This window comes from Mytilus trossulus, chromosome 3, assembly GCF_036588685.1.
Source record: "Mytilus trossulus isolate FHL-02 chromosome 3, PNRI_Mtr1.1.1.hap1, whole genome shotgun sequence".
Taxonomy (NCBI): domain Eukaryota; kingdom Metazoa; phylum Mollusca; class Bivalvia; order Mytilida; family Mytilidae; genus Mytilus; species Mytilus trossulus.
The window spans coordinates 67,577,637-67,601,535 of NC_086375.1; the positions used below are offsets into that span (position 1 = coordinate 67,577,637).

Here is a 23,899-nt window from a genome sequence, read left to right on the forward strand (position 1 = left end):
GTATTATGGTATACCGTTGTCCGTCCGTCCGTCTGTCCGTCTGTCGTCCACACTTCGGACAATAACTCAAAAACACCTTCACCAAATTCCATGAAACTTAAGTGAATTGTTTATATCTATTGACGTAAGCTCCCATTCGGTTTTTTTTAATTTCAGATTTTAAATTTTGGATTTATGGGGCTTTATTCATAAAAAGGGGGAATTTTCAACACTTCGGACAATAACTCAAAAAGGCTTTCACCAATGTCCATGAAACTTTGGTGAATTGTTTATATCTATTGACGTAAGCTCCCTTTCGTTTTTTTTTAATTTCAGATTTTAAGTTTTGGATTTATGGAGCTTTATTCACAAATAAAGGGGGATTTTTAACACTTCGGACAATTACACAAAAAGGCTTTCACCAATGTCCATGAAACTTTGGTGAATTGTTTATATCTATTGATGTAAGCTCCCTTTCAATTTTTAAAAATTTCAGATTTTAAGTTTTGGATTTATGGGGCTTTATTCATAAAAAAAGGGGGATTTTTAACACTTTGGACAATAAATCAAAAAGGCTTTTACCAATGTCCATGAAACTTTGGTGAATTGTTTATATCTATTAATGTAAGCTCCCTTTCAATTTTTATAAATTTCAGATTTTAAGTTTTGGATTTATGGGGCTTTATTCATAAAAAAAGGGTGATTTTTAACACTTCAGACAATAACTCAATTAAATAGTTGACACAGCATAGGTTTCTGACACAGAATGAATGTGTTCTAATGAACTTAAAATTTTTGTTTTCTCTTAGAGCAATTCACTATGCTGTTGAACATTAATCCTCTCAAAAAAATGTTTGACAAAATTTTCTTTTTATTTATGAAATTTAAAATGAGAAAAATTGAACCCAATTTTTTTAATCACATCCCCCTTTCCCTTATTCCAAAACTAATCTCAATTAAAATTTCTAATGGAGTTTGCAACAATAACTACTCAGTTAAATACATCATAAAATATTAAGATGTAAAAAACTGCTTGTTATCACTGAATGGTAAAGATTATTTTAATCTTTCAGTTGGTGGTAAAAAGTGAATATACATTGTATATTGTATATAACAAAGATTTAAGTTGATTCTGGACAAAGAAAGATAACTCTAATTAAAAAAAAATTTGCTATTTCACAATATTGTGCAATTAGATATTTCTTGCCATTGCGCAATACTGTGCAATTGAAAAGACTTGCTATTGCACAATACTTAATATAATAATTTAAGATCCTGATTTGGACCAACTTGAAAACTGGGCTCATAATCAAAAATTTAAGTACATGTTTGGATTCAGCATATCAAAGAACCCCAAGATTTAAATTTTTGTTAAAATCAAACTAAGTTTAATTTTGGACCCTTTGGACCTTAATGTAGACCAATTTGAAAACAGGACCAAAAGTTAAGAATCTACATACACAGTTAGATTCGGCATATCAAAGAACCCCAATTATTCAATTTTTATGAAATCAAACAAAGTTTAATTTTGGACCCTTTGGGCCCCTTATTTTGTTGGGACCAAAGCTCCCAAAATCAATACCAACCTTCCTTTTATGGTCATAAACCTTGTGTTTAAATTTCATAGATTTCTATTTACTTATACTAACGTTATGGTGCAAAATCGAAGAAAAATGCTTATTTGGGTCCCTTTTTGGCCCCTAATTCCTACACTGTTTGGACCTAAACTCCAAAAATCAATACCAACCTTCCTTTTGTGGTCATAAACATTGTGTTTAAATTTCATTGATTTCTATTTACTTAAGGAGGCTCGCGGGTATAAGATTTTTAGAAAAAAAATAAACATTTATTTTTCATTACAAATTTTATTAATTACCTTTAGTAGTTGTTACTTTATCATATGGTACAAAAATCATTCCAAAAAATTAATTCGTGTTGACCCCAGGTGACTTTTAAAATGTAGATATCATTGAAAAAGCTCCAAATTATCTCCCTTTGGTGCAAAAATGCCATTTTTTGGCATTAAAATTGAAATATCTTTTTTAAATCATCGGTGACCTATATTTTTTATTGTTGTTTTCGAATAAGCTGTACACAAACTAAATTATTGTTAAATTTAAGCGATTTCTGTAATTTAGTTCTTTTTTTATTTTGATATTACCGTTATTTCTCCTATTAGATCAACAGAAAAAAAGGACATTGACCAAAATGTATGCTTCTTTTGAAGGCAGATTGTGAGCGTAAATGAACGGTGACCCCATTTTTTTATTTCATTTTTCCATTAAGTATAAGATAAAGTTCATTTATAGAAAAATAAAGCGAAATCCTATATTAAATAAAAAAAATCATTTAGACCCGCAAGCCCCCTTAAACTAAAGTTATTGTGCGAAAAACCAAGAATAATGCTTATTTGGGCCCTTTTTTGGCCCCTAATTCCTAAACTGTTCAAACCAAAACTCCCAAAATCAATCCCAACCTTTCTTTGTGGTCATAAACCTTGTGTCAAAATTTCATAGATTTCTATTAACTTAAACTAAAGTTATAGTGCGAAAACCAAGAAAATGCTTATTTGGGCCCTTTTTGGCCCCTAATTCCTAAAATGTTGTGACAAAAACTCCCAAAATCAATACCAACCTTCTTTTTGTGGTCATAAACCTTGTGGTAAAATTTCATAGATTTCTATTCACTTTTTCTAAAGTTAGAGTGCAAAAAATATGCTGAATCTAAACATGTACTTAGATTTTTGATTATGGGCCCAGTTTTCAAGTTGGTCCAAATTGGGGTTCAAAATTAAACTTTGTTTGATTTCAACAAAAAATGAATATACAGGGTTCTAAAATATGCTGAAACTTTCCATGTATTTAGATTTTTAATATTTGGGCCTAGTTATCAAATTGGTCCACATTGAATCCTAAAGGGTCTTGAATTGAACATTATTTGATTTCATCAAAAATTGAATTCTTGGGGTTCTATGATATGCTGAATCTAACTATGTATTTAGATTTTGGATATTGGACCATAATAGGTAAATGTCCAATTTAAAATTTTTAAGTTTAAGTTCTTAGACCACATTCATTCTGTGTCATAAACCTATGTTGTGTCAACTGTTTTATCACAATCCAAATTCAGAGCTGTCTCTAGCTTAAGGTGGCCCGTGGGTACAAAAATTTAAGCAAAAAATTAAACCTTTATTTTTTCATTACAAATTTTATTTATTACTCTATTAGTTATAACTTTAAGATATGGTACAAAAATCAACCCAAAAAATCAATTCGGTTTGACCCCAGATGACTTTTAAAATGTTGATATCATTGAAAAAGCTCCAAATTATCTCCCTTTGGTGCAAAAATGCCATTTTTTGGCATTAAATTTGAAATATCTATATTAACTCATCAGTGACCTATGTTTTTTATTATTGTTTTCAAATAAACTATACATAAACTAAATAATTGTAAAATTAAAGAGATTTCTTATATTAGGTTATTTTTTTATTTCGATATTACCTCTATTTCTCCTATTAGTTCAACAGAAAAAAAGGACATTAACAAAAATGTATGCTTCTTCCGGAGGCAGATTGTGAGCTTAAATGGACGGTGACCCCATTTTTTCATTTCATTTTTCTTTTAAGTATATGATAAAGTCTATTTCTGAAAAGATATAGCGAAATCCTATATTAGAAAAACAAATTGATTGATACCCAGGAGCCCCCTTAAATGTTGTGTCCATACTTGCCCCAACTGTTCAGGGTTCTACCTCTCTCTGGTTTACCCTTTTAACTCAAAAACTGTATGAGCTATGTAAACGATTGAGCATGTGCAAAAGCCAATAAGAAACAGATTGATAACGTCTAAGCATTTGGAGGGTTTTTTTAAAAATGCATTTTCTGTGGAAAAAATATTGTTTCAAAGACAAATATAGGAAGTACAAAACACTACATTTATATGTCATATCACATATATTTCTGACTTTATAGGTTTCAGAAGTTTGAGCTCAATGAAATTGGTATCTTCCTTTAGCAGTATAGATTTTATGTGTAGATTACAATGGACCGTAAATTTCCAAATAATTGATCATCTTTCTGAAAGGAGAAGGTCTGGTTAGGGCTGATTTTGGCCTCTAACTTCAGGTTCATCTAACGAAATATTTTGAACACTTTTTAAACACTTTAGTGTCTATTTCAATTGATTCAATTAGTTGATGTGAAAGATTTTAACTGATTAAGTCATTAAAAACGCTCCGATTCAACCTTAAATGTGAAAAATCTATCAAATATGCAAAAAATCTTCACTTTTCAGATGGCTTTTGTCAAAAATTAAAGTGGCCGCATCCGTGTTCATCCTCAACCTTCATATACCGATATGTCATTTATTATCATTAAATACAACTTACATTTCAATATTATGAATGGTCATGAATGCGACCACTCTCATTTAAGACGTACACCATCTATAATTTAACTAATATGCTAAAATTGTGAAAATTTCAGTAATCTAGCATGACTTAATGATAGTAGTACATAATATATGTGCATTGTATTATCAAAAACAGCCCATATTTGTGTGGCAGAAGCATTCTACTTTCCAATAAATAGCTAAAAGATTACATTTTCACAATTTTGTAGAACAACTATATTTTGGGGCCAAAAAGGGGTCTTACTGAATCTGCTCCTTTACACCAAGATTATACTGTATGTCAACTTATAAAAAAATCATGAAGCTATGAGTATGTGGATTTTTTAATAGGTGTGCTATTTTTTGGGGGAAAAAACATTTCATCTTGGTTTGCTGGCTGGCAAGCAGACCAACCTATCCCTGAAAGCAGCCATTGTGAAGGCATTAAACAACACAAAAAAGTCAACATACTAAAAAGGTCTTATCATAACCAAAATGGTGGTGTCCTTTCCACCACTTTCCATCGCATTCAAGTATTTAAAATGCTGTCAGACATGGAGCTGACAATGTCAGGGCTATATAGCCAGTCATTAAACACTGCCATCATCATCCAAAATGAGAGAAAATATATATGTTATGCTTTACATTATGCATTATTTTGGTTGTCCCAATTAGTAACAACTATTTCCAGATGCCACTAATTCAAAGCACCAACTTCCTAAATTATATACAACACAAACATGCCAACAGGAATTTAGACATCACAACTCAGTACTCCATTATATCTTACCTTTAAAACACTCAAACTCAGACTAAAAGAACTTCAACAAGACCTTGGCATTTATTAAGAATGCTATTGACAAACCAGTCACCATCAAGCCAAATATGATTCAGATTCTGGAATACATCAACAAACAAAACTACCCTATAGGAAGAAAGATGTCTGCTATGATTGAATTATTTACTGAAGTTTAATCTATACACCTTATCACTATTTGTCTGCCATTACTGGACATCACAAAAGACCATCATAATAGAAAATATCTAATGCCACAATGGAAAAGTGATTTTTGTATGCTGTTAAAAGTTTAAACAGGACAGATTGTCATGTCAAGAGGGACAGATTTCAAAATAGTGATAAGGTGTTTCACAAAGATATTTACTCAGTTTGGTCTATTTCAATTTGCTTAAGTTGTTTAGGAGAAGAGTTTCAGTACATTTATGACAAAAGGAACCTAGTGATGTGTATGATCACATGGCAAATTTATCTATAAAAAAAACCCAGAAAAAACAAATAATAGTTTATTTTTTTATTGGATCTGCTTACACTTTGTCATTTATTCATGTACATACATTTATTTGTTATCATTTACTGCATCATATCCCATTAGGAACATGTATATGGATTCATTGTGGAATATACTGTTCCCAGATCCCACTTACAAGAAGATGTTTACTCATAACTGTTTACAAAAGAAACAAGTAAGCTGAAGTCCCTAATTCATTTATTTCTTAAAAAAATAATATTGTAAAAAAAAATACAGTACTGTAAATACTGGAATGTAAATCTTTTCACTAGAAAATATTATTGAAAAGCTCTCTTTTAACTAGGTAAAGTCATGGATTTATTGACTCTTTAATAAACAGAATTTGATTTAAAAAGAGGTCTGAAAAAAACAGTACTACAAGCAAAAATTATATAATGACAGGCAAATCAAAACATAATAGATTTTAAAAGAAGTTTGTGGTATAGATAACAACAACTCACTGAAAATCTCTTTTGCTTCTATTCCTCATAATGCTGAAGGAAAAAAGTCCATCAGTAACTGTTTTGTATCAAAATAACGGAATGCAGAAAAACAACAACATTTTAACAGCAAAAACAAAGTAATGTAAAAAAAAACAACCAAAGCAAGTGAAAGTGTGAACACTGCATTCTATTTGGAACATTGATATTTCTCAGGAACATGATAAAAACTTATTTATGGTTTCATCAATAAATGCTAAGACCATACACATTTTTTATCTGCTTTTATTCTCAGTTTCAATTTGTGCCCAAAAAAATGTATGTTTCATTAGAATTTGTGAACTAGAACAAAAGAAATAATAACGGAAAAATACCACACATTATACTATAGTACTACTATGTATAATTAAACATTTTTCTAAAAGAAACAAATAAATACAAGTAATTTATACCACATTTATACTGTAGTCAAGAACCACATAAATAATAATTTAAAATATTTCCAAACAATTCTTTTCTCCTCAATTGCACAATTTTGTAAAAACAGATTGCTGTCTAATAACACCGACTCCTTTAGTACTATATATGTAAAATGACTAAATTTTACCAATAGAAAAGTAAATATTCAAGTCTATCTATAGTGGTATATCAACAGATAAAAATAAATGCATTCTCTAACTCACAAACTTTAAAAAAATAATATGCTTAACAATTTCTTGGAAATTCAGTGTTAACCAAGGTTTTATTTAGGCCTTAAATGCAATCAAAGTCTAAATTACACACATGTCTTAGCGAGAGAGAAAAATATTTAAAAATAGACCTTCTGGAACTCAAAATTCTACATTTAACAGACCAATTGATGTTTGAAAATATAACTTATTGCAGTAATATTGCACTAAAATAGAAGTACAGAAAAAAAAGAAAAAATATTTCAGTAACAATAGAATTACATAAGAAACGGCAAAAACTTAACCAATAAAAACTAAAAATGCATCTTCTAAACAAATTTCAGAACTAGAATCTAAAATTCTAAAGATAACAACTTAAATCTAGAACACTCAACTACTTGTGACAAAGTTCCTATTTTAAAAAGTCTAGAACACCAAATTGTGACTAAGTTCCTATTTAATAGGAAACATACTTAATGCTGCCTCCATAGCTCTTTCAGGTCATTATCCTAACTCTTTACTTTAAATTTGCTATTGGAATCTGAAATAACAGAAAATATATTAGAATGTAATTTCATAACTTGTAATGTTCATATATTTTGTCTTTATGCTAACAAATACACTTTTTTTTAATCTTTTAATATTGCCAGTCTTTCAAATATTTTTATCAAAGAGTATTACAAAGGAAAACAAGCACAAATGGGTCAATTATGCAAGTCTCTTCAAAATACGGCTTTAATCAAAATTTATTATTTTGTGTATCTATTGTCATCACTTTATTATTACCTTGATATCATTGTCCGCTGCTTTAAAACCAAACACTTTAGAAAAGAAGTAGAATTCACCATCTAATGCTGTTTGGATATTTTCTGCTTTACGGAATCCATGTTGTTCACCTTTTTAAAAAGAAAGAAATGGTAAACATATATATATAATGATAAAATATATCTGTTCATTTGTTATAATATAAATCTAGCAATTGTTAACTTCTGCTTAATCAAACATTTCTTTGTTATCTGCTTAGGTCAAGTTGTTGTCTCTTTAACATGCTCTACATTTCCATTCTCAATTTTATTTGTAAACTCTAAGGTAACATCCTGGGTTTACCTTAGCTTGTTTATGAATCCTTTATGGATGTTCCATTCCATTGGGTTTTTAATCTTAAACCTTTGCTCTTAAAAGACATTGTTTTAATTTAAAAGAAAACTGATGACAGGATACAATTTACAAATGTACGAGTCAGAAGCCTGTTGTCCAATGGTTATTCTTTGATTGCTGTATATCATATTTTATTATACATTTAAAGGTTTTTATAGCATTCTATATGGTATCTGTTTTTCTCATTGATGAAGTCCACAAGGTGACATAGAGCTGCTTACATCTACATTATTTGGTCTTTGGTGGAAATTGTCTCATTGGTAATCATACAACATCTTTTTATTCTTATATCAAGTTTATCAATTTAAATCTAGCATTTTGCAATTGTGTATGCAACACCATAATTTAAACTGAATTTGTTTCTCACCTTCAAATAAAACATGCATGGTAGGAATACCCTTTTCTTTCACAGCTTTGTACATCATCTCAGCTTGATTTGGTGGAACAATCTGTAATTAATAATATATGTGTCAATATATTCATTACAACTCTGTCATTTTGTAAAGCCTTAAATAAAAGAATGCACATGCTGAAATATCCTCCTATACTTGAGGCGAACACAGTACTACTTTATAAGTATACCATACAAATCATCATTGATTCATTAAACATCAACCATCACGGTTACATCCACATATAGATTATAATTTGATTCATTAATAATCATTTGTACCTGCTGAGTATTAATATCAACTAATCTTTTTTTGTTCTTTTAATAAAATTGAGAATGGAAATGGGGAATGTGTCAAAGAGACAACAACCCGACCAAAATAAAAAAACACACAACAGCAGAAGGTCACCAACAGGTCTTCAATGTAGCGAGAAATTCCCGCACCCGGAGGCGTCCTTCAGCTGGCCCCTAAACAAATATATACTAGTTCAGTGATAATGAACGCCAGACTAATTTCCAAATTGTACACAAGAAACTAAAATTTAAATAATACAAGACTAACAAAGGCCAGAGGCTCCTGACTTGGGACAGGCGCAAAAATGCGGCGGGGTTAAACATGTTTGTGAGATCTCAACCCTCCCCCTATACCTCTAACCAGTGTAGAAAAGTAAAAGCATAACAATACGCACATTAAAATTCAGTTCAAGAGAAGTCCGAGTCTGATGTCAGAAGATGTAACCAAAGAAAATAAACAAAATGACAATAATACATAAATAACAACAGACTACTAGCAGTTAACCCTGTCATGAATGAATCCCTTTATCAATCATTTTTTAATCATCATTGATTTTATCATCATTTGTCATACAGTAGACTCCACCTAATCTGATATGGGCTAAACAAATATATTGAAACTACAATACTTAATTGATAGGGGGTGCCTCTTGATTTCTGTTACCCCATCCTTTTCATATAATCTAAATTTCAAAAATGTAAACCTTTTCATATATTGAATAGGTAAAAATGTTACCTTTTCCCATATTGTTTGGGTTACGTTTGGTTTGTTTGTGTAATAGTGGAGAACCAAAGTGCCATAAGAGAGAAAATTGGTTGATAAAACACAGACAGGATCACCATGAAAGATAACAGACGAAGTAATGGAAATTTTATTGACCTTGTCATATATTTCTGATAGTTTTCCTGACCTATTCACATATTTTCAAGCTTGAAAAGGTGATCTATTCCAGCGACATATCCTATCACCTGGTTTATAGGAAGTGGACCCCCCCCCCCCCCCCTAGAATCTTCCATCCTTCATTTATCCTTAAATTCACCTTATCCTCATCACCCTGGAATAGAGCAATAGGACAATCCAGTTTTTCAATATAATTGATAGGTGATCTTTCTTTGTATATCTTTATACCATCTCCTGTGTATGGTGCTATCAGGTTGTCAAGGTAACGACTTTCAAACTTGTGAGTGTCTCCTGCTAATGCTTCAAGGTCACCTATTCCATAATGACTTGCTCCTAGAAATCAAATTGAGCACTGAGTATAATAAAACAATATAAAATTTACTTCAGAGAGAATTTTTTAAATTTTCAAATAAAAGTTAGGTACCTTCGAATTTAATCTTCTTCAAATTGCTTAAATATTTTCTTTTGAAAGGGTAAATTGTTACATGCCATTAATTTTTATTCTATCATTACTATTCTCTAGTACTCTCAGAAGTACAATGCTCACAATAGTCAGAGCACCGTTTTCTTTTAAACTATAGACAGATTCTGCCTGACAATGAACATCTATCTTTTTCTTTTGTAAATACAACCTAGATTCCATTTTTTTTTTTTAAATGCCAACTTTATTCCAATTGAGTGTTAATTTTTTGTATAATGCAATCCATATTTCAATTGATAGTTGCTTTTTTTAGAAATGCCACCTATGTTCTAATCTAGTTCCAATATATTTTACCTGCTCCAAACACATTTTTGAAAGTTAAGCAAGCCAGAGTGCTGTAACCACCTGCAGATCTACCATCGATACACAATTTACCATGATCTGCTTGACCTACATCTGCCAGATACTGGGCGCCATGACAACAATCATCAAGGTCATAAATACCCCATCTGCCACGAAAACAAAGGGACTTAATCATTACCTGCTTTAAACACATTTTTGAATGTTAAGCATGCTAGCGTAGTATATCCTCCTGCTGATCCTCCATCTATACATAACTTATTTTCATCCACTCGTCCAATATCACCAAGATACAAGGCACCAAAGCAACAGTCATCTATATCAGATACTCCCCATCTATTATAATATAGAAAAACATGCAAAGTACATGCTAAACTGTTATAGTAAAACCAGTCACCACCTGTAAATATGAGTACTGAAAATTCAGAAATCATTGCGATGTTTTAATTATTATTATTGTGAAAATGCGACCGGGTTATAATCACATTAATTTAAACTCTATTTTGAAATTTTTTATATGAATTAAACAGTCATTGTTCTCAATATCCCAAAATTTAAATCGCATTTCAGTCTAAAATTACTAAATCACAATAACAAATGCACGCAATAATTTCTGAATTAACTGTAATATTTTTACATCAAAAGGTGAACATCAGTAACAATGGTACCAAATAAAACATAAAAATTGTCCAGAGGAAGCTATAACAAGCAAATCAGGTCTTAGTTTTGACCTGGCCATGCATTAAACCCACAAAATCCCCCACTTGAGGTTATTAGGCTAACATGATACCACCAAGCAGATAGCAAAAGAAATTATTTTATTAAATATTTTTTTATGCCCCACCTACGATAGTAGAGGGGCATTATGTTTTCTGGTCTGTGCGTCTGTTCGTCCGTGCGTCCGTTCGTCCATCCGTCTGTCCCGCTTCAGGTTAAAGTTTTTGGTCACGGTAGTTTTTGATGAAGGTGAAGTCCAATCAACTTCAATGTTTAATTATTATTTTAAGTTATATGGTTCAGTACTGACCCCCCTATGAATCCACAGAGGGTTAGGCTGTAGGTCAAATTTGCTATGGATTTTATTCACCCATAGGGGGTCAGTGGTTAAATGTAGTCAACTCACTCACAATATTACAAATTTATCAAACGCAGGACTTTTTCTGCCTATGAAATTTACTAACAGTTTCAGGGTCCATAGGGGGTCCTTACATGACACCGTAAAACCTATCATACGAGATAATTTACCCACAGTGCCATAAAACATAATAGAAAATTAGAAACAATAAAGACAATTATTATTTTGTTGTTCAGCTGTATAATGTTGCTTTTTTTTTTAGGGAAAACAAGAATGTGTCCATAGTACACGGATGCCCCACTCGCACTATCATTTTACATGTTCCCTGGACCGTGAAATTGGGGTCAATACTTTAATTTGGCATTAAAATTAGAAAGATCATATCATAGTTAACATGTGTACTAAGTTTCAAGTTGATTGGACTTCAACATCATCAAAAACTACCTTGACCAAAAACTTTAACCTGAGCTTCACACTATCTTCTTCTTTGTTCAGTGGACCATGAAATTGGGGTCAATACTTTAATTTGACATTAAAATTAGAAAGATCATATCATAGGGAACATGTGTACTAAGTTTTAAATTGATTGGACTTCAACTTCATCAAAAACTACCTCGACCAAAAACTTTAACCTGAAGCAGAATGAACAAACGGACGAACAAACGGAGGCACAGACCAGAAAACATAATGCCCCTCTACTATCATAGGTGGGGCACAAAAATTGACATGGCTGTACTTTTTGTAATACAAGTGTTTAACATTTGTGTTAAACTTTTTCCAACACATTTAATCATTTTCATCATGAATGACACTCAAACACAATCAAATAAAGTAACTGTAGTAAATGATGTTGATTTGTATCTTTTCTTTAATATCAAACAAGTTTAATTTTCTGCAAATTAAGTTTCTACCTGTCAATGAGTATTTTATTACTTGATACTTTTATATTGTGATCATATACCGGTATATAGATAGTTGTCATATTATGTTCTATGTTTTAGTCATATCTATTAATTTCATGGGTTTCTAAACACTTTTAATTATTTATTTTTTCAAGGCCAATCACAATATTTTATGGTACCTGGTTTATCATCATAACGACACTGAACTCTAGTTTTAAGAAGCGAAATGAATACCTTTATGAGCTATAAATGGGGGAAACTTGGTAATACTTCAATCTTATTTAAAGAGAACTATGTTAAAATAAGATACTGTTGTCAGTTATCAAAATGGAAGATAAGAGTTTAAATAACTATATGTCAATGCCATACACACTTTTTTTACCAAAGTAAAATACTGTCAGATCAAATATTTATAAGCAAGGTAATCATCTTTCTACATTAAATTCTGCAATTTCAAGCATTAATGGTTATTTTGTCTCAAGTTTAAATAAAGTGGCAGTTATTTCATGTCATGACTATACCTTATCCTGACTTGTGCTGAAAAATTCAACATGTCATACCTTTAAATGGTTTCTAAAAGATTGATAGTAAAAAAACAGGTACTTCTGATCTGAACAACAGTGCAAATGTGCACTCCTATTACAATTTCATATACTTCTTTATTATTCAAAAGAAATTTTCAACAAGTCTTCTACAGTGATCCAAAGTCCCCAAGCTTTCATTTGTTATCAAAACTACCCATTCAAATGTTATACCTATTGACAAAAATACAGCTCTATGTAGGAACTATTTTGTTTAAAATATGTTTTTTTCTTGTATGTTCTTAATGATGACAGGGCCTGAATTAGTTGTTTTATTCCTTAAAAAAAGTTATTGAAAATGATGAAAATTAATTTAATACATAGCCTCTTTAAATAACATATTTTCTTATTGGTGAACATTTTTGTTGTACAGCAGACAAACAGTTGTCATTGATGTCCATAAAAAGTATGAACAGTCAAGGTGCATGTCATCAGTACAAATGTGTTTTAATATCATACTAACTTTGCCCTCAGTTTGTGTCTGTATGTTTTACCATAACCAGTGCTGCCCCTGTAGTTTACATCTAGTACAGCAAACCCACGTGACGTGAAATATTGTTTTTTCAAACTCAAAACATTGGATGTTTGAGAAGTTGGTCCACCATGAACCTGAACCAGCAATGGAGGCTTTGTACCCTCAGGTGCTACAAAGTCCTTATTTTTAGGAGGATACAAATATCCGTAGGAGACATCATCATTTGTTGTTTTCCAGCTTATTTCCTCTGGAATACTGTAATAACCTGTGTCCATATCTAATGACTTTGATTCTTGAAGGACCTTAACCTACAGAAATTTAAAAAAAAAATCAAAATGAAACGAAAATATAATTGTTTCAAGCAACTGGTCAGCACATTTTCAGTTGGAACAATAGTTATTTAAAAAAAGGTTCTTAAGTGTCAATTACTTATAGAATGGAAAAAATATCAACTAGTTGAATATGGTTTTTTTTAAACATATATATACAGTTTCCATTTTCTGTTTAAGGGCCAGCTGAAGCCTGCCATATGGTGCAGGATTTTCTTGCTGTGTCGATGACCCATTGTTGGCCTTTGTTTGTTTGTTGGATTGTTGTCTCTTTGACTGTGGATTCATTTATTTTCGAGAGGTATCAATTTTAGTGAATTGCTAAAAACATGCATATTCATGGAAATTTGATTTCGTGGTTTTGCAAATCTCTTTAACACAACCTATTGAAACTATCTTATTCGTTGAACATTTGACTTTGTGGTCCACCTGTACCTACAAAACCCATGAAAATTAGTATCTAACGAATATTAATGAATCAACAGTATAAACTCTAAATAGAAAAACAAAACTTTACCATTAAACTGTGAAAAACAATATTAATTCGAGATGGCAGAAGATCAGAAAATGATCACAGTCGAAAGATATATCTAGTAATACTTACTTCTTTGGTTTCCAAATTAATTCTTATGACACATTCAAACTTTGTTGGACTCCCTGCTACACAATACACATGACCGTCTGCTGTCAGATTCAAACATGCATGACTTGTAAATCCTGTGTCAAGTTTCTGGTATTCTTTTGTATTCATGTTTAATAAACCAAGTTCCTAAAATGAATAAAACTTCAATGCAATAAATATACAATGACTTAGCAACTTTTTATTTCACCATATAATATATATTCATTTATTTGTGTGGGATTTGGTGAAATGAGGAAAAATTGTACATGTACTATTTTCAGGGATACTTAATTTTGATTTTGGTAAAGCCTGTATACAAGCCTGTAGAAAGTTTGTACCTTGAACATCATGTTCTGTGGTTCACATTTACTGATGAAATAAACAAAATTTGGTCCCATGAATAATAATGAATACACAGCTTTTGGAATTTCAAGGGACATTCTTTTATGTTTACTGCTTTTATATAATAGTGCACTTAAATAAAGACAAAAAAGCCATTTGTATGAAAAAAAAAAAAAAAAGAAGTCAAGAATTTGTTTTAAAAAAATCATAAAATAGAGTTAAAATTTCCACATAGACAAATATAAAGAAGATATTTGGAATATCACTTTCCTCTGTCAGATAAAGCAAGCAATACATTAGATTGTTGATTTTATTAGAAGACAACTAAACACATTAGAACTTACACTTCCAGAATTCAGTACTATTCTACCATTTCCTTTTGGATCTACTGCATAACCATAAAAAGCAAAGACCCAGTGTGGGCCTCCAGTTTCTTTGTCTCTAGGTAACAAATTAGTGTGGTCACCATTGGCATTTACATGATAAAGGTTCCACCATTCTGTTTGATCACCAATATATAGTAGTTCATTGTTTGGTGTCCAAGATGGCTGCATTACACTTATGTCAGTACCAGAAACTATCTGTAACAAAAGGCAAACTTTAACTACATGTACATGTGTATGTTTTCAAATATTTTTTGAAAGGTGATAATTTTCCCTAATAGTATTTACATATTATTAGTTTCTTCCCCTAAATAATATATTCCCATGACTGCTTTTAATCATTTTAGCAACAGGACTGGAGTTCATTAAACTATAACTGTCAGGCCAATACACTAACAACTCAAAGATTTTTTTTCTAGGTGAAAATTGGGAGAAACATTGCAAAATATTTTTGCATTGTTCACACAACAGTGAAGTATTGCCTGTATGGTTGAAATATCAATTCCTTAGCCTGGTCTACCACTTGAAAAACTAAATCATGTTTGACTGACCTGTTTTGGATTAGACACAGCATCTCCTGCAGCTGACAAGTCACCTGTCCATAGTTCTGTACTGTCCCAGGGCTACAATAATCATATCTAATTTTTATAATGTGTTTTTATTTTTCCATCATAGTTTGAAACTTAATAATTTGTGATTTATAAATATTTTCTAGTGGGCTTGAACCTACCCAAGCTGTAAAATTGTTGTCTTCAATCTTTTTCAATTAGTATACCACCTTGAGAGGTGAACATTTGTCATTCAATTATTTCGGATATATTTCTGATAGTTTTTCCCATCTGTTCACATATTTTCAAGCTGAAAGCGTGACCTATTCCAGTGGCACGTCCTATCACCTTGTATATAGGAAGTTCCCACCCCCTTGAGGTATATTGTTAGAGTAAAATTCAATTGTATACTTCTTAATCCCTTAATCCTGAATAATCAGTGCAAAATTTCAGCATAAAACTATACTAATTATATGATGGAAGACCCTCATCTGAATACTTCTAGAAAACTAACAAAAAAAATAACTAATTACCATATTTGGATGATTCCATTGTACCCATGCTATCTTTTTACCATCTGGTGAAACTCTTGGGCTACTGTAAAAATCTGCTCCTTCTGCCTGAAATGACAATATTTAGACTACTGTAAATTCAAAAAGTATTGCAAATTTTTTATCATTATGAAAAATGGGACAGGGTTATAATCACAATAATTTAAACTCCCATTTTGAAATTTCTTGTATAAATTATACAGGATTTTTTTCAATACCACAAAAATTAAAATTGCAATCCAGTCTTAAATGACAAAATTGCAATAATTTCTGAATTTACAGTATTTACATTGAAAATATATAATTACCTGGTAAATTTAGTACAAATTTATCACCTCAATCACCCTTAACCTGCCAACCTGAATGCAAATTCACCAAACTGGAGCTTACTTAAATTCACTTTCAAAGTGATGCCAAGAATACTTGGACAAAAACATTGCCTGTGCAAAAAAAAATTGTAAACTGCTGGACTGGACATGGCAGATGTAAAAATTGCTTAATCACTAAAACTCATCAGGCTGCAGTCCAAATTTTAACTAGAGGCTCTAAAGAGCCTGTGTCGCTCACCTTGGTACATTTGTATATGTGAATATTCAACAAAGGACACAGATGGATTCGTGACAAAATTGTGTTTTGGTGATGGTGATATGTTTGTAGATCTAACTTTACTGAACATTCTTGCTGCGTACATATATCCCCATCTTTAATGATTGGCCCAGTAGTTTCAGTTGAAAGTGTTAGTAAAAATTTACAAATTTTATGAAAATTGTTAAAAATTGACTATCGATTCGTCTGAAATTTTCAGGGCAGATAGATCTTGACCTGATAAACAATTTAACCCATGCCAGTTTTGCTCTTAATGCTTTTGTTTTTGAGTTATAAGCCAAAAACTGCATTTTATCCCATGTTCTATTTTTAGCCATGGCAGCCATCTTGGTAGGTTGACCAGGTCAACGAACACAATTTTTAAACTAGATACCCCAATGATGATTGTGGCCAAGTTTGGTTTAATATGGCACAGTAGTTTCAGAGGAGAAGATTTTTGTAAAAGATAACTAAGATTTACGAAAAATGGTTAAAAATTGACTATAAAGGGCAATAACTCCTAAAGGGGTCATTTGACCATTTCGGTCATGTTGACTTATTTGTAAATCTTATTTTGCTGAACATTATTGCTGTTTACAGTTTATCTCTATCTATAATATTTTTCAAGATAATAACCAAAAACAGCAAAATTTTCTTAAAATTACCAATTTAGGGGTAGCAACCCAACAACAGGTTGTTCGATTCATCTGAAATTTTCGGGGCAGATAGATCTTGACCTGATAAACAATTTTACCCCATGTCAGAATTGCTCTAAATGCTTTGGTTTTTGAGTTATAAGCCAAAAACTGCATTTTACCCCTATGTTCTATTTTTAGCCATGGCGGCCATCTTGGTTGGTTGACCGGGTCACCGGACACAATTTTTAAACAAGATACCCCAATGATGATTGTGGCCAAGTTTGGTTTAATTTGGCCTAGTAGTTTCAGAGGAGAAGATTTTTGTAAAAGTTAACGCCGGACGCAGGACGACGACGACGGACGACGACGGACGACGACAGACACCGGACGCAAAGTGATGAGAAAAGCTCACTTGGCCCTTTGGGCCAGGTGAGCTAAAAATAGTTCTCTTGAATTGAAGCCAATAAACTTTGAAGAAAATTTAAAGGTTGTTTAATTTCCTTATAAATATTGAAAATAGTATATATCAACAATTTTCATCAATGACAGATAAAACATTCAAGATATATCTATGTATATATTTGTAATATTAATAAATCTTACCAAAACAAATTGTTGCTTGGTAACAGGATCTATGGTAACTACTGTATTAACAGGTTCTTTGGCCTTCTTGCTTTCTACAACACTATGATCCTCTCTCACACAGTAGATTTTACTAGTCTAAAAAATCATAGAACAACTAATCATTTTTGTGCCAAATGTTAGGTACTGAAATCAAAACATATCTTGTGAAAAAAGCTTTGTTAATTAATTTACCTTAAGATTAACCTTTGACTTACCCTATAAAAAAGATGTGGTATAATTGCCAATGAGACAACTGTTCACAAGATACCAAAATGACACAGAAATTACCAACTATAGGTCACTGTCATCCAAATAGGCCAACTCCTGAGGTTTTAGCAATTGAAACCCACCCCCTTTCATTTTGATGATCAATGCTTTTGAATGGGGACATGTAGTTGGAATTCCCCTTTATCCTGGGCAAGGAAGCCCACCTTTTATAAATGGCTGGAAATGCACCTGGTTTGTATGCACATTAAGCTAGTTTAACCCATCATATTGTGGGTCTGTACCAGGCCAGGCTATCAGGTCACATATATTGTTTGTTTATTGTTGCTTTGCGAAAATACAAAAAAAATGTACATAAAAAAATATTTTAGTTAAGGGGACAGCTGGAGTCCTTTTCCAAGTACACAATTTCCTCGCTGTGTTAAACACCCATTCGTGGCCTTCAGCTGTTTTTTTTTTACTTTTTGGTCAGGTTGATGTCTCCCTGACACATTCTTAATTTCCATTCTCTATTTAATGCACACATGTTAACTTTTGAGTTAAATATATATGTTATTTTAGATTCAAAAAGTTTGTACTTTAGACAAGGTCATTGATAAAGATATTATTTGTCATTGACACACTTATAATTATACAAGTGACAATCTCCTCATGACGTTTATTAGAACAACTTTATTTCTAGTGTGTTGACCCTTGATTTTTTCATAGTCAGCTGACCATGGATGGTGACTCTAAGTAATAAATGATTAAAATATAATTAGTAAATCATTATTTTGAAGATGTGTTTTTTTTCTATATGTAGTACTCATTACATTAATGTTTCCCTTTCACTTTAATGCAGTTAAGTACAGAATAAGACAATTTGTTAATATAAGAGTAGTTTAAAAATTAATAAGTTAATTTACTACAGCTAAAAATAAAAAAAAATATCCTTTTTTTATTTTTAAAAACTAATTAGATTTAGGTTGATATGAACTTGTAAATTATAAAGCATATGTCACAGTCAGACTCAAATAAACAAGAACAATGAACCACAGTGTTTCACTATATACAATGTATTTGAAAAACTTAAATCTCACATATAATGTATACTTTACTTTATCAATAAAAGGTAATCATAAATATAGAAATCAATAACAAAATTATACACACATCTCCTGAACTTAACTTTCTTTAAAGGGAACACCTCCATTTTATCAGTTTTACTGTGGATGTATGGCTAGATCAATTAAAGTTTACAATTAACTCATAATAAACAAGAATGTGTCCAAAATACACGGATGCCCCACTCGCACTATCATTTTCCATGTTCTATGGACTGTGAAATTGGATAAAAAATATAATAAGGCATTAAAATTAGAAAGATAATATCATAGGGAACAAGTGTACTAAGTTTCAAGTTGATTGGACTTCAACATCACCAAAAACTACCTTGACCAAAAACTTTAACCTGAAACATGCACTTAAATTTTCTATGTTCAGTGGACCATGAAATTGGGGTCAAAAGTTTAATTTGGCTTTAAAATTAGAAAGATCATATCATAAGGAACATGTGTACTAAGTTTCAAGTTGATTGGACTCCAACTTCATCAAAAACTACCTTGACCAAAAACTTTAACCTGAAGCGGGACAGACGGACGAACGAACAGACGGACGGACGGACGAACGGACGAAGGGACCCACAGACCAGAAAACATAATGCCCCTCTACTATTGTAGGTGGGGCATAATATAGTATTAATGTATGGACTTTTTCATATCGGCCCTGTAACATGCCCGAGGTATTAATAATGGCTAAGGATGGTTGTAATGGTCCTGAGGCAACGCCGAGGGTCATTACAACTGTCCGAGGCCATTATTAATATTAAGGGCATGTTACATGGCCAATATGAAAAAGTCCATATGTTGATACTTTTATTAACCAACTAAGGCACCTTTATTCAAGAACAGTCTTTGCGTCTCGGATCCAAAATTATACAGCTATCCACAAACTACAACAGGACCAATACAGAAAAAAAACAGTTTTATAACATTTTTATTAAATGGTTTTAATTCTTCGATTAAACAAGGAGTAAGAAACTTACCGTGAAGGAGATACAGGAATTTCATAGCTGAGCTTCAACTTGTCTTTTCGCATTCAATTTTGCATGGAATTTGGTCAACATTGTGACTGTCAGATGTAATTTCTGATTTCTCATCCAAGTACTTAATTTTATGCTATTAAAATTCATTTCATCTAGCAAATATAAAGTAGCTGGGAAGAATAAATCAGACAGTTTAACTATTCTAAAAGTCTGCATTCTGAGGATTGAACAACGGAAATGAAACAGTGATAATAATAATGGAAAGTCGTACTCGAAAAAGGCTGTGAAATATTTCCATTTCAAGTCGTTACAAAACAATGAACATCATTTAAACTTGGTTTTATGATATTAAGTTTTAAAAAAAAATAAACAAGAATGTGTCCCCAGTACACGGATGCCCCACTCGCACTATCATTTTCTATGTTCAGTGGACCGTGAAATTGGGGTCAGAACTCTAATTTGACATTAAAATTAGAAAGATCATACCATAAGGAACATATATACTAAGTTTCAGGTTGATTGGATTTCAACTTCATTAAAAACTACCTCGACCAAAAACTTTAACCTGAAACGGGACGAACAAACGGACGAACGGACGAATGAACAGACGAACTAACGGAGGCACAGACCAGAAAACATAATGCCCCTCTACTATCGTAGGAGGGGCATAAAAATGTCACACTTATTTAAAGAAATAAACAACATTTTGATATAATCGATGTCCCGTTTCATCTGTTCATAATGCATGCCTGTGATTCGTAATGCACTGGTGTGATTTCGTAATGCATGACTGAGATTTCGTTATGACTGGCTGTAGCAATTGCTCCGTTCATAATGACCAGATGTCGAAATTTTCCTTTTATAAAGCATGGGCATTTCTATACATATTGTAGTAAATTGGTTAATAATTAACTGTAAACTTTAGTTGCTCTAGCCAGGGCTCTTACCCTTATTGATAAAATTCAAATGAAACTATTGTTGTGAAAGCTGTTTCATAATGGCATTTCTCTAAGCATTTTGTTCTATTTCAAGTGCTATATATTTTTTATAATATTTTAAAACAATCAGCATATTCATATTATTAAAGCTAAGCATTTTCATTTAGGGTCAGACTAGATATATGATAAGACCTTATCCCAAAGGTTGCAATAATATTTCACTAATTCTTACAAGATTTATCTTTTTCCTGAAATGTTGATTATTTTTATTTATTCAACGTGTGATTTTTTTTTATCTCAGTTCTTCATTAAAATTCAATTATGAATAACGATGTCAAATTTTCTTGCTTTTCTTTGAATTTCCTTTTTTGGCAACAAGCTTTTTGACATCACATAGAAAGAACACACCTTTTTGCAGATCATTTGAAAAGAAATAATAAGTTTGCCTGCATTTTTTTAAAAAATCATTAGAGAAACAGATTCCACTACCAAATCTTGTGTAATACGATATTTATCCACTCCTGACAATCAAATTTTAAAATTAAAAACGTGAGGCTAGTTGATCTTTTAAATATTTAAAATTTGACTGTCAAGAGTGGATAAATATATCATATCTACTCGATGCAGTGGTAAAATCCTTTTCTTGTACAAAATGTACAAGCTTCTGAAAAATCAGAGATTTAAGATTATTTTGGAAGTTTTTCCAATGTTGCTCTTATACTCATTATGACCCTTAGTGGTAGTGCGGTCTGAGTGTGTCATCTTCAATGATGAATACCCTGTCAATACTGAGGTTGTGAATACAAACCCCTATGTAGGCGGCAAGGTGTATTTGACTCCAATGTTAATTGACAAGATTGTAGTTTTCCTGCTAAAGATTGGTGCTTCTATTATTAAGATAATTCCCCTTCCTCCTACAATAAAAACTTGCCACAAAATTATAGCCAGATGAGTATACATAAATACTTGACACAACTTGTACTACATGTACCTTAGCATTGAATGACCCATCAGCATATCTCCATGTTTTTTCTCCTTTGGTAATGAGCTGGGGTGTTTCTTCAGGGGAACTTTGAGAATACATCTGCTGGTCTTTATAATTTGAGAAATAGACCACTTTGTTGTTGACGAAGATAGCTCCTCCACCATATTCGTGTACTCTGGTCCTAGCATTGTAATCTTTAGGTGTCCAGGAGGTATTTTTATCCTCACCTACTTTCTGTGAACACACTACAATTCGACCTCCTTCATCAAACCTTAATTCTCCCCAATAAACTGTATCTACAAACATAAATAAAAAAAACTAAGTTTTCATAAGTATACAATGTACTTTCAGAAATGTTTTCTAGATAATTTTGTTGGCAAAATGTTGACTAAGTAGTGTTTTTCTTACATGACATACATGTACCATTTGTTATTCCACGGACATATTAAGATTTAAAGGGATGAGGACCAAAAGACACCTAATAATGTGCAAGAGTATAAATATAGTACCTTAATACTTTCAATTTTTTCTGTGCTTGGCCTTAAACATCACATTAATTTAGTAATACTAATATATTACGCAAAGTTGTAAGTGCATGATACCTTTCTTTGGGAAATTCTTCAGAATTTTCAATACCAATGGAGCAAACTCTTGAGTAGTGTTTCATTAATAGTTTACATGTATTACAATCCTGTGTTTAAATAATGAACAGGGGCAGATCCAGCCATTTAAAAAAAAAGGGGGGTTCCAAACCCAGTATAAAGGGGGGTTCCAACTAAATGTCCCCATCTAAATGCATTGACTCCCCTAAATCCACCAACGATTGAAAGTTTTGTTTGGATATGAATAGAAGAGATTTAATGTCTTTATTGTTATTTTCTTATTACATTTTAAAAGAGCATTTTCAAGTTGACTTTTGTGTCAATATTTCATGGAAAAATCAATGACAATACTGGACACTGCAGGCCAATAGCCAGGAATTTCCAAAAGGGGGCGGGGTTCCATGGACACAGTGTACAATTCATCATACTGAACTTTAACAGTCACAATTCAAACAGAACGTTGACTTTGTTTGTTTGATTTTAAGTAGGGTATCTTAAAGTCCCCTGGCTACCAATGTGCAATGTATCATTGTATGAATACATCTTTATATCGCTATTTCCGGCTAACCTGAGAATCCTTTCCGTTTAAAATATTGACATTATACAGCAATCACTTGTTCATTGTGGTGTCAATATTATGTATTGTGACTTCAAAATTTAACGTGAAGCTGTGTCATGTCCAGTAAATAGCGATAAGGTTTATATAATATGTATAGCTCTCATAAAGTGGATGCCCAAGGAACTCCCCTTTTTTAGGGGGTGTGTGGGTGGTCGTAGCCTGTTAAGGTATACATAAGATTATTTATATCCAATAAAACAAATCAATATTGTAGTGCTTATATAATACCAGAGACATATCTGATCATACTATTAAATATTATTACTAACCGGCGTTTTCTGGGCAGCTGTCTACATGAACTTCTTGAAATTTCACACTACTTTCAGAAACAATTTTACTTGTAATTGGTGACCTCCAAGATCCATATTCACTTGTTGTTATGCTCATTTTAAATGTAAATTTGTCCACTTCTGTGTGCGCTATTCTGCTTAGAAGTCGAAGTGAAAGTTGAGTCCCAAAAACTTTTGTTAGTACTTGCATTC

The 23,899-nt window shown here is 31.8% G+C and overlaps 1 protein-coding gene across 2 annotated transcripts; it reads right to left on the reverse strand.

Moving 5' to 3' along the window:
- Window positions 1-6,898: 6,898 nt before the first annotated feature.
- LOC134712198 (uncharacterized) lies at window positions 6,899-23,897 on the reverse strand. 2 transcript variants are annotated; one of them, XM_063573515.1, is made up of 13 exons: window positions 23,687-23,897; window positions 22,203-22,492; window positions 17,945-18,061; window positions 16,101-16,187; window positions 15,571-15,642; window positions 14,981-15,217; window positions 14,277-14,441; window positions 13,332-13,651; window positions 10,305-10,459; window positions 9,669-9,862; window positions 8,311-8,392; window positions 7,572-7,681; window positions 6,899-7,326 (listed from the first exon to the last, which is right to left on the reverse strand). In XM_063573515.1, the coding sequence occupies exons 1-13, from the start codon at window positions 23,895-23,897 to the stop codon at window positions 7,303-7,305; spliced, it is 2,064 nt and encodes a 687-aa protein (XP_063429585.1). In that variant the 3' UTR covers window positions 6,899-7,302. The 2 variants fall into 2 exon arrangements, with proteins under 2 accessions (XP_063429585.1, XP_063429583.1); XM_063573513.1 differs by lacking the exon at window positions 10,305-10,459 and adding an exon at window positions 10,492-10,646.
- Between the last annotated feature and the right edge of the window lie 2 nt (window positions 23,898-23,899).

Excerpts from the sequence above, each read along its gene's own strand:
- LOC134712198 (XM_063573515.1), bottom strand. The coding sequence starts at position 23,897 with ATGCAAGTACTAACAAAAGTTTTTGGGACTCAACTTTCACTTCGACTT. Across the intron at positions 22,493-23,686 it reads CAGCTGCCCAGAAAACGCCG|ATACAGTTTATTGGGGAGAA; the intron begins GTTAGTAATAAT and ends TTATGTTTGTAG. Across the intron at positions 10,460-13,331 it reads AGACACAAACTGAGGGCAAA|ATGGGGTATTTATGACCTTG; the intron begins GTTAGTATGATA and ends TTTTCGTGGCAG.